Source organism: Coccinella septempunctata, chromosome 4, assembly GCF_907165205.1.
Source record: "Coccinella septempunctata chromosome 4, icCocSept1.1, whole genome shotgun sequence".
Lineage (NCBI taxonomy): Eukaryota > Metazoa > Arthropoda > Insecta > Coleoptera > Coccinellidae > Coccinella > Coccinella septempunctata.
The window spans coordinates 24322814-24334840 of record NC_058192.1 but is presented as its reverse complement, the minus strand read 5'-3'; the positions used below and the strand labels follow the sequence as shown (position 1 = coordinate 24334840).

At 34.2% G+C, this 12027-nt stretch overlaps 1 protein-coding gene across 1 annotated transcript in view; it reads right to left on the bottom strand.

Annotated features, from left to right (window-relative positions):
• Nucleotides 1-11692, bottom strand: part of LOC123312349 (homeobox protein six1-like) — a 43557-nt gene extending 31865 nt beyond the window's left edge. The window contains exons 1-2 of the mRNA XM_044896726.1: nucleotides 11408-11692; nucleotides 4372-4578 (exon numbers count right to left, since the gene is read on the bottom strand). Coding sequence (XP_044752661.1) covers nucleotides 4372-4506 — 135 coding nt within the window. The 5' untranslated portion in view covers nucleotides 4507-4578; nucleotides 11408-11692. The remainder of the gene's footprint in view (nucleotides 1-4371; nucleotides 4579-11407) is intronic.
• Nucleotides 11693-12027: the final 335 nt, after the last annotated feature.

Below are 12027 nucleotides of genomic sequence, written 5' to 3'. Positions count from 1 at the left end.
TCATGAGAGAAAACAAAACTTTATAGATCAGCAAGGAAGCCTTTCGGGAAAAATCGAAGTACGCCACTGGATTGCTATAAAATAGAGTCTATATAATATAATTATTTCAACATCCTAGCACACCCAAATTTCAATTTTGGTCTAAAACTCGAAAACAAAAAAAGATCTAGGAATGGAGTTGATGGCATTATTAGTTTCTCGAAAAAAAAGACAATAATGTGCCATTCATTTACCTTCATCTCGTTGGGTTAAATTTTTCCATAGATCGAAAGCTATATTTTTGCGAAGTGTGAAAGGTTATAATAAATGAAAAATTTTGTTGACTTTCAATATTTTAATATTCCTCGCGATCTTATATATTTCAGAACTATGTATCTATTCGTCCTGGGTTTTCCTTTGTATCCGTTAAAATGGAAAGATATTCGCCCACCACACTGGTTAATCTTCGAAGTAAAACAAATGAACTGCTGTAACTACCTATACTCATAATATTTTCCGTAATAATTGGTAGAAATCTTGATAATAATGAATGAATTTAGGAGGGATATATTAAATGATCAAGTTGTAGAAAGGTTCTTTGAGGCATCGACCTGCCCTCTATGGTCTAAAATTTCAAGGTTTTTCAAAAACATCAGGCTATGATGACAGGATATAAGTTAGTTCAGGACAGGAGTCGAGTAAGATACTTAAACAGGGTGTCTTTAAACAAATGCAAAGGACTCAATATTATTCAGTGATGTAATATTCGTAACTTGAGTTATTTGCGATATGCTGGCAGTAACTAACTACCCCGAAATCGGACAAATACAGGGTGTCTGCAAACAAATGCGAATGACTTAGGGATATGATTCCTCGGTGAAAATAAGCAGGGTTAGTTTCTATAAATATTTTTTCGAAATCAACCTCCCTTCCAAGATACAGCCTTTGGGAGACTCGATGACGAGTTGACAGTTTTTAATTTTTTTACGGGTACCGAGTCATAAAGCTACAATACATAATATGAAGAACTAAGTAGATGTTACTCACACAATTTTTAGATCTCATAACTTTATTCATAGGGGTTGAAAATAACAACCCCTTATGATTTTCCTTCGAAAATTGTTATCGTGGGATATATTTTCGAAAAATAAAATTCTCTTATAGGGTTTCCCATTCAATTTTGGAGAAAAAAAGTATGTTGCAGTGATCGGGACTGCTTGTAAGTTTTTATTTATGCCGCCAAAAATATCGACTCTATCGAAATTTTGCAGAAGACTTTTTTTCTCCAGAATTGAATGGGAAACCATGAGGGAATTTTATTTTTCGAAAATCTATCCCGAGAAAATAATTTTCGAAGGAAAATCATAAGGAGTTGTTATTTTCAACCCCTAATAATAAAGTTATGAGAGTAACATCTACTTAGTGCTTCATATTATGTATAGTTTAATGACTCAGTGTTTTTTAGAACCCGTGAAAAAAATTAAAAACTGTCGTCATCGCCTTCCAAAGGTTGTATCTTGAAAGGGAGGTCGATTTCGAAAAAAAAATTATACTAACTACCCCTGCTCATTTTCATCGAGGAATCATCGCCCTAGGTCTTTCGCATTTGTCCGATTTCAGGGTAGTTAGTTACGCTTGGCTGCCACCATATCGCCAATAACTCAACTTACGAATATTACATCATATATGTAATAACACTGAATAATATTGAGAATATTCCCTAATATTTGGTAATTATCTAACCTTCAATACCCAATTTTTTCCTTAGCCCTAAGATGTTGTCTATCAAACAGGTCAGGCTCAAATGGGGGTAAGGGGTTCAAAAAATATTCGAATAATAGGGGAGGGGGTGTAGTGGAATAACATGTGTTTTCATTTTTTCGTTGAGCGTGCGATTTCTAATTCTAATCTGAAAAACGACACTTGAACACGAATAACATTTCTTTTTATGGATGTGGTAAAAGTTTTCTTTGAAAAGCGAATGTGATTTCATTCGGAAGTTGGCTTCAAGACGCTAAACGCCCACGACTTCATTTCTAACTAATTTTTATCCATGCTCTTCAGAATTCGATATGGAGCCGAGAAGAAATGGTTATTGTACTCGAAGACGTGACTCTTCATGAAATATTCGAAATAAATATACCCCAACAAGAATTAATCGTGATAGTGGGTAGCAGAAGAAAAGGTTATTTCTACAGCATGTAATATCGTGATATGTAACATATATACAGGGTGATTTATATCGGGAGACAATAATAGAAGTTCGCGTTCAAACTTAGATTGGAGCTTTATTTCAGAAATATAAGCTAAAAGAAGAGGGCCATATGACTACTGAGTATAGTTCCCATCACGATGCTTTCCAAAGATAGAAATGCGATGCTATAGTTAAGGGTTTCTAGAATTATCCACAGTCATCTAATGCCGAATCCAGACGTAGGCACCGAACGGTAGTCAATCCTTTGAAAACAACATTGCCGGTATCTCGAGAACATGTACAAGATGTAGTGGGCAAAATTCGATGGGATTGAAGGGCAACTGAACAACAAAGCCACTGGATTCTACATAAAAAAGCAACTATAGAATATTCAACTTGTTATTCCATATGAGGTACTAAAACTTTACGAGAGAGAAGCACCAATTTAAGAGTAATGAACACAATGATAAGTTAAAAGTACTATAGTCACCATGATGAGTTTCATCTTAGGTGCTGTCTCTCACCAGTCGAATAATATCGAAGAATTACCACTTGCGGATGGTAGATACTCATATATCGATCAAAAAATCTTCAACTAAGTACCCAACATACAAGGCTTATCGTATCAAATAAAGAGATTACCCAACAACGAAAAAATGTAATTGTTTGTAATAATTTCAATACGATTGAAAAATATTTCACATAAACCAAGGATAAAGTGAACAAAAGTCCAATATTGGTTATAAAGTAGACGGTGCCGTTTGTGTTGGTTGCTACAGAGAATAATAAAAAAAATATGTCTTTACTAGAGTGTAACAACATGTCATAGATTGCCTCATAATAAATGGTAATAGGGACTTTTCTACACCTGAAGACAGGTAATTGTTTTAGACTGAAGAGTCCATCAATACTAAACGAAGAGATAATTCGAATCGGAGGTTAACGTTAATGTCAATGTTAATCTCGATGTTAATACGGATTATAACGATTATAATAATATGAATGATATTATAGGTACTTATTCCAGATTAGTAAGAAGTTGAAAGACGATTCTGTTAATTGTTTTTTTATATGATTTTTCTAAGATTTGAACTAGAAAAGTCTATGAAGGAACACTCATTAAAATTTAGAGGTTACCCTCTAACTGAAAGCTGATTATTTTTGTTTTTTGAAATTTCTTATTGACCCTTTATTGGTTGCTACATAGAATAATCAAAAAATATGTCTTTACTAGAGTGTAACAACATGTCATAGATTGTCTCATAATAAATGGTAATAGGGACTTGTCTACGCCTGAAGACAGGTAATTGTTTTAGACTGAAGAGTCCATCAATACTAAACGAAGAGATAATTCGAATTGGAGGTTAACGTTAACGTCAATGTTAATAAGGATTATAACGATTATAATAATATGAATGATATTATAGGTACTTATTCCAGATTAGTAAGAAGGTGAAAGACGATTCTGTTAATTGTTTTTTATATGATTTTTCTAAGATTTGTAATAGAAAAGTCTATGAAGGAACGCTCATTAAAATTTAGAGATTACCCTGTAACTGAAAGCTGATTATCTTTGTTTTTTGAAATTTCTTATCGACCCTTTATTGGTTGCTACATAGAATAATAAAAAAAATATGTCTTTACTAGACTGTAACAACATGTCATAGATTGTCTCATAATAAATGGTAATAGGGACTTGTCTACGCTTGAAGACAGGTAATTGTTTTAAACTGAAGAGTCCATCAATACTAAACGAAGAGATAATTCGAATTGGAGGTTAACGTTAACGTCAATGTTAATAAGGATTATAACGGCTATAATAATATGAATGACATGATGTTTCTAAGATTTGTAGTAGAAAAGTCTATGAAGGAACACTCATTAAAATTTAGAGGTTACCCTGTAACCCTGTTTTTTGAAATTTCTTATCGACCTTTTATTGCATCTTTGAGGTTATTCTTCTTTAATTTGCATTTTTTGTTAGATTGTGAGCTGTTTGAAATCCTTGTTTGTTCTTAAGCCTGAGGATGGTATTGAATATTGCAGAAACGTCGTTCTGAGAGAAACAGTTTTATTGTTCATTTATATGTTATTTTAGTTTACGTATTTAGCAGAAAAGAACATCTTGCAAATAATGTGTTATGTCATAAGTAAGTAATATCAGTAGAAGATAATACACTTTGTATGCAAGAGCTCACCTCACATACGCAGGCAACTTGTTCCTGGGTGAATCCAAAACTGGGAAGGGGGCTGTGTCTAGCTGCTGGAGGTGGACTGTAAGGAGCTGTTGTTCCTGGAGGAGCCGAAGAATATCCAAGCCCCGCCGACAACATTGTTCTTTCTCTGTTGACCACCGTAGCTTTTCCAGTTCACTTCATTATGATGATAAATAACATACGCGGAGACTGAAAAAAATTTGATCTTCTGAAATATATAATAATAAATATATAAATAATAATTGGGTTATTTTCTAAGTGTTGCAAAGATCTAGCATTCATTGATTAAGTAATTTTTTTCAAGGAATCATAGAGGTGCGAATTTCTAATCTGATGGAGAAAAGAGACAGATATTAAAAGAACAATGAAAGTAAAATATTTTCTTGAACTCAAATAATTACTTCGTCTATTTGAAGTTAATATTGTTTTCTATGTTTTTTTTTTTGTTTTCAATCTGGATAAAGATCCAGATTGTGTCCGGAAATAATGGTTGTTTCAAATTTATTTTGTATATTAACGGCTAGTTTAATTAAGCTTAAAGTCGAGCTCGAAGCTTCCTCAAGTGTCAACTGCAGTAAGAATGGAGGAAGTTTTAAAATTAAAGGGCTTTCAAAATTACAGGGGCTTCGAAAGTTAAAAAAACACATTCAACATTTAACTGGCAGTTAGACAGTTAGACACTAACGAATTGATACCTACTGTTCAAAAGGATCAAAAATAAACTCGGCAATAAATAAAGTTAAAAAATAATCAAAGTAAATTTAGGGTCGGAATAGTTTTAAGTCAGTGGACGTACTTTCGTATTCTTTTGTCCTCATGTTATGAATTCTTCAATAATATCCAAGAAATTTCAGCCGACATACTTGAAAATTTTTTATCAAAGAGAACCCTTTTGTTAAACCAGTTTTTTCTCAATTATCAATGTCTTTGATCGAAATAACTGATCCAAATTCAAATATGTCGCGGATTATCAATTTTTTACAGTGCGAGCGACTTTTTCACTTTTCTTTTTCGAGCGAGTCAAATTTTAATTGCAAGGTCACCTACAAGGACACTGCAAGTTCACCAAAGTTAGGAAATCCTTATGGTCATGAAGAATTCTAGTCTGCTAGAATTTCTAAAACGCAATATTTTAAGAGTGCAACTTAGTTTAGAAGTTCTTTTACTACTTATCTTGTTTTCCTCATACCACTTATGATGTGTTAAATCATTTATTGTGGAATTTCACAAGCTTTTGGTCAAAGGGCACAAATAAAACTGTTTAATCGCAGGCGACGTTTCGATGAAATATTTTTCGGTACCTTCAGAATAAAAAAAATGAGTTGGACTTTTTAACATCGGGAGAATAGATCTGCTTTTGTGTAAAGCCCCAGGTAAAGCCCGTTTGCAACAGCCGAGAATTCTCTAGAGAATTTACTCGAGAATTCATGCGCTGTGAATTTTTTACCATTACATACGCACTTTTGGTAGAATTCACTGCATACAAAATAATCTCTGCCGTTTTCTGACCAAAATTTGGTAGAGAATTCTCCAGATAATTCTAGGGGAGAATTCTAGGCTGTTATAAACGGGCTTAAATTAAATGAGAATTCATAAGAAATCACATAAACAACATAAATTTCATGTTACAGATTTTGTGATTTTTTATTTTGTTCGTGTTCAAATTGTAAAATATTGTTATTTGTAAGTTGCAATTCTTCAATTTGCATTTATTAATTTTGCTCTCTACAAAATATTACCAAAGAAAATTTTACCAACGAAAAGCAGTTGATGATCATCTGCTTTAATATAAAACGTAGGTAACAAGAGATTCTTCGCCTGTGACATCTTGAAAAAAAAAGAATTCACAGCTCGACTATGCATACTTTTGAACACCTTTTTACGAACACTCAGTATGTGCTGAGGGTTTAAAATGAAGAAGTATTGAACAGAATTTAAAATAATTTAGAATCCCATCCAAGGACGATGAATATTATCACCGAAAGAATAAAAACAGGACCTCATTTCGAAAAAATGACATAAAATATGAATGAAATTTTCACGTCCTTTATATTAGGTAAATATTGCAGTTATTCTCACAGGATGAGGACAGGCTCAATAAAACAACTTTATAATGCCGACGTTTCGTTAGATATTCTAACTTTATCAAAGTTACAAACAAACGTAACGTTGTTGTTGGTTTTTCCAAGTTCAGTTCATATCTGTGAAGAAAATTTGACTCATGTTGGTTTGTTCCTTGATTTTTGTAATTTTGACTAAAAACCTCCATAATGCTGTATTGACCGACATATAATTAAGGGTAAGTTTTAACTAATTTGTAAATGAAAGATATTCTTCTTCAACGATTGTACCCCATTTCTAGCTTTGATAAAGTTAGAACCTCGGTTAGAACATCTAACGAAACGTCGGCATTATAAAGTTGTTTTATTGAGCCTGTCCTCATCCTGTGAGAATAACTGCAATATAAAATATGAATTCGTCCGGTTCCTTTTTCATTGTGTGAAAATTGAATTCCTTAGAATGGGTTATATCGTTTTTCATGGAAAAAACGAAATTTCTGTAAGAGATGTGAAAAATATAGATTTTGGAGCTTGAAAGAAAAATCATGATATTCAATGTACTGTCCTAAAAATATATACTGAACTCATAAAATTGGATCGAAATCGGACCTTGCATTTTAGAGTTATGGTTATAGCAAATTTAGGTCAATTTTCATTAATCCCACCGTATCCCCGAAACTTAGTATACAAAATAAGCAAGTTTTCTGGAAAGCCTGGATGATCTGCATTCACCATTAGGCTATGGCCAACGACTCGTGAAACACCCTGTATACTCCACGTGTGACGGTATATTCTGGAAAAAATGGTAGGAATTGTTTGTAAATTTTTTCCGATGTCGATAGATGTCTACATCTTGCGAATGAATGGACGTATTGTGAACAACCATAATGATGAAAGAAAGCTTTTAGCGCGGTGGCCAAATATAACAATCTCGATACAATATTCTAAAAATATTCTGAGCTGAAGTTAAAGATAATAAGCATAAACCGTCATCACTTTAAATTAATTTCATTTGGAAATCTTCGGAAACTATTTTTTTTTTCGATTTTTCTCAGACTCGTCCTGTGAAATCTTCAAAATAATCCTGAAAAAAATGAGGTTTATTATCCAAAGCAGTTTTTTCAATCGCGGCCATTCGGTATTTGAATATACCATAACAATATTGGCACAATCCATGAGAAACATATAGGTTAGTTATTGAAGATGCCCCAAAAATACAGGTGATTGCTTGTCCGAAAATTTTAATATTTCCTGAAGAAACCCATGGTCAAATGGGGGGGAGGGGGGTGTAATCAGCTGATTTAAAGGATTCGGAAATTGGTTTACCCTCGGGTCTACCTATCCCGAGATTTATCCAAACCTTGTTGCATCTCGCCGGCCGCAAAAGACACCAAACAAAAGCAGAGTAATCAGATCGTAACAAGATAGCACTCTAAACCCTGGAACCAGATCGGAAAGACAAAAAAAAAAACCGAGAAAATGCATAGTAGGTTCAAGAGTTCCCAAGAAACTGAGGAAAGGGAGAATTTCATTGGCAGATGGAATTCACGTGATCGCCGTCTGCCGTTTATTTCTTACGAACTCCGAATGAACCCACCTTTAGGTTTTTGACATTTACCAAACGCAAATGTAAACAAATCCACGTCTTTTCGACATAATTGACAAAAGTGAGGTTAGAACCGATAACGGACAGGGATCGGTAGCAAGAAGCATTGGCGAGGTTATCATAAAATTAGGGGGTACCGTTTAATAAATTAACTAACTCGGCCTCAAATTTCACTAACTCCTGAAAGTATCTTCAGCACTTAAAACTAACGTTTTAGCATAGAGGATGAAGTCTCGGATGAAGTAGTTTTATATAATCTTCTTTTTAACTTTACTCATCGTCTATATGCTTCAACCCTGCTTACGAATCCAGTTCTGTCAATTAAGTTGGACCTTGCCATTCAATCTGCAACCGTTCCCTCGGCAGTTCCAATCAGTTTTGAACTGAATTGCACCTCTCCTATATCTTCTTGGGTGGTTTTTCAAGACAAATCGGTCGGAAAAGGTGAAAGCTCTTGGCATACTTTGACTAAATTAATATTGATTTTTTTCTGTTCACTCGGTTTAGAATAAGTAACAAAAACATTTTCAAGAAATACCTTCTGCCTTCCTACAAACGAAAATGTGAAAAAAGTTCCCATTTTTGACACTCCAGATTTGCGTATTTGATTTCATGTTTCTTGACGAAATATTAATGTTTTCGGATAAATAATCACAGCTTGCATTTTCGCCGCGTCTTTAGTAAACACTCATTCTGTATACGAACCCGTATAATAATCAATAAAGTCCTCTAGGACTGCTGACAATCTGTTACGAAAAGTAACACATCAATAACATTCATAAAAACTAAACCTGGAATTGTACATTATTCACTCATAAGTATACCGAATATATTTTAGAAAAATCAAGTGCTCAGAGTTATTTCAAATTGGCGGCGTGCCAGACTTACTGGCATACTAAGCTCTATTCGGCTCAACTAAGAGAAATAAGTAAATAGTAAGTCTATTATTTTAGTTTTCAGTTAAATTTTTTTCAAAGCGATCTTTTCAAATTAGCTAGAAATCATGATTTGAGCAGATTCTTGATAAACGTTCGATTGGTAGTTTGGTTCTGCTAACTTAAGGGTAAAGCTTTATCGTATAGATATGTAAGAAAATTTTTGCAATGAGTTGAAATTAAAACCTTAAATCAGCCTAAAATTATGATGTGATCGTGATCAGACTCTTTATAAACATTCGATTAGCAGAAGTGTTCTGCTAACTTAATGTTGAGCTAGCAGAACCCGCGATTTCTGGCGCAATTAAAAGGTAGTAATAATGTATAATAATGAATTAGCCTTAAATCAGCTTTCATTTGAGGTATGATAAGATTCTGAATATATTTATAATAAACAACATAAACATCCGATTGGTAGTTTGGTTCTGCAAGCTTGAGGATGATGAAGCTTTTTTTCAACGTATGTACATATGAAAAATCGGCCTTGACTGCGAATAAAAGCCTTAAATTACGATGTGATCAGATTCTTGATCGAAATTCAGTTAGCAGAAGGGTTACACTAGCTCAACATTAAGCTAGCAGAACCCGCGATTTGTCCAAAGTAAAAAATTTTTACTCGGGTACTAATAATTCACTCGCAAATTAGCATCAAATCGTGTGATCAGAATCTAGGCGAACATGGGATTAGTGGTTTGGTTCTTCTAAATAGCTTAACGGGCCTGATTAAAGAAAAAAAACCTAGCTTCTTCCAACTCTTTTTTTGCTAAGTAATAATAATGATTAATAAAAGAGAACATTCAGTGGTCTCAAATGATATATTTGAATCTCGATTTGATTAAGCCTATAACGAGGCCTCCAATTTTGATGTGATCAGATTCTTGATATCTTGAGATCGGGCGCTGCTAACTTTGTGCTAACAAAACCAGCAGAATGGAGGGTAAAATTTTTTTACATGGGCCGATGCGATAGCATGTACTTTGCAGAATCCGAGGCAGAATCCATTATTTTGAACATAGGTGTATAAGAAAAATAGGCTGTGAATTCAAATGAGAGCCTAAAATGAGCCTAAAATTCCTAACAAACTTTGATTCATTCCGAAACCTACGAAATTACAGAACAGAAAAGAATTCCAAGGTGTCTGCTAGCTCTACGGGGAAGATATAGAGTAGCATTAAGTCTACAAGAATTTAAATATTCTATTTAGGATCTATACTGAATTTCACAAACATTTGTTTTTACAAAAACCATCTTCTGCACATTGCAGAATTATTTGCAATTCAATTGGATCGGCTTATTTTCGAATGTCGAAGAAAAAACAGACCTCTAAAATCATCGAATAGATTTCACCCACTTGGCGCATTCGAACTTGAACACTGAAAATTTCAAGTGCCTAGACCGACCGCTAGGCTCCATCTAGGCTCTTTTCCTTCGAATGTTGAAGGGTGTTTACGGCCGAAAGGACAAACAACTGAATATGCGAATTCAAGTCCACCGTTTGAGACTATTTTCGGCTCAAAATTCGAAAATTGCAGACAAAGGGGCAAAATGCATAACGCCGAGCATAACGCTCTCTTAAGTAGGAACCTAGTAGAGAAACCTTAGTAGGAATGAGCTTTTACTAGGTAGATTCAAACAACTAACAAACAACAACGAATGTTCACATTAGAAAGATCCTCTCACGATCCAAATCCAACCTCCCAAAATTAGTAACCCGCAACAAAGAACCATCGCTGATACTAGTAGAAGTAGAAAGTAGAAGAATAGTATCAAACTCTAATCTGTGATTATCTACTTTCATTTTGCGCACCTACTAATAAAGATGAAGTAAAATAAAATTTTGCAACTTTAACAACATCGCTTCCTGATTATATCAAACGTTGTACGCTTCAATTCTTTATAGAAAAAATTTATACAAATACCCAAGCCTAAGATCTGCTGATTGAGATAGATCCTCGGATTGATCGAAATTTTAACATACTTGTGTTTGCATAGTACCTACACAAAAGTTTAATGAATTACCTAGATCTAAATAGGGAAATCTATTATCATATTCTCTTACAGACCTTTGCACTTTCTGCAAATAATATTAAGATCCTAGCTTGCGTAAGTAATGAAAACTGGCCGAAAAAAATCATCTAGCTGTCATCCGTGTCATCAACATCTTACTCTACGAAATAGCGATGTTTTGGCTGTCCCTAATTATACAACATATGGATATAGATATGTATAAATAAACGAAGTCCTTCTGTGATTCTATTTCCATTCTATAATTCATCACTTACTCACTTCATACTTCATCACTTCTGATTGTAATATATATTCAAGATAAAAATTGATAAATATCAATGAAGTCTAGATTTTTTTGTATAATCCGAACAGGTAGATCGGAATTTTTTGCGTCGAAAATCTTCACTTACCCAGCCGAAAACCTCCTCGATATCCAGTAATTCGGTCAATTCCACTATTAAAAACACCGATCTAATTTCACAACACAACACAAAAGTAACTAGCAGGAACACTAAGCTAGCGGAGCAGCCAGAATATAACTCTTCTAAAAATAAATTTCTAATTGTTACGTCCCGTTGTTATGTAACTCGACGCGTCTCGCATCCAATTTATATCCCGAAAAAACGTGTGTCCAAAAATTCAAACCAAAGATTGTAGCGTGCGCAGCAACACACTGTGGCAGCTTTTCTTTAACTGATGACGGATTAAAAGGATCCTTGGGTTCGAGCTTTTGAGGCAGCGAGCTTCGAATGGGCGTAGCTTCGTGTTGTTAGGGGGACGTGAAGGCGGTCCCTGAACTGGAAACCAATGGTGGTGTAGCATTCCTACTCATGATGTGTTGTTATCAGTTGAAAAAACAGGTGCTAATTTGTTATATCTTAGGCAGTGTCAGTTTTTAGGTGTGACATTTCATGGGCTGGATAAGCTATATGTGTTATTGACACTGAAAGTTGATACGTGCTTGCGATTGTAGGTACCTCCTATCGGAATCTCAGCTTGTAAATAAAATATTCTGCATAGGGAAGGAAAT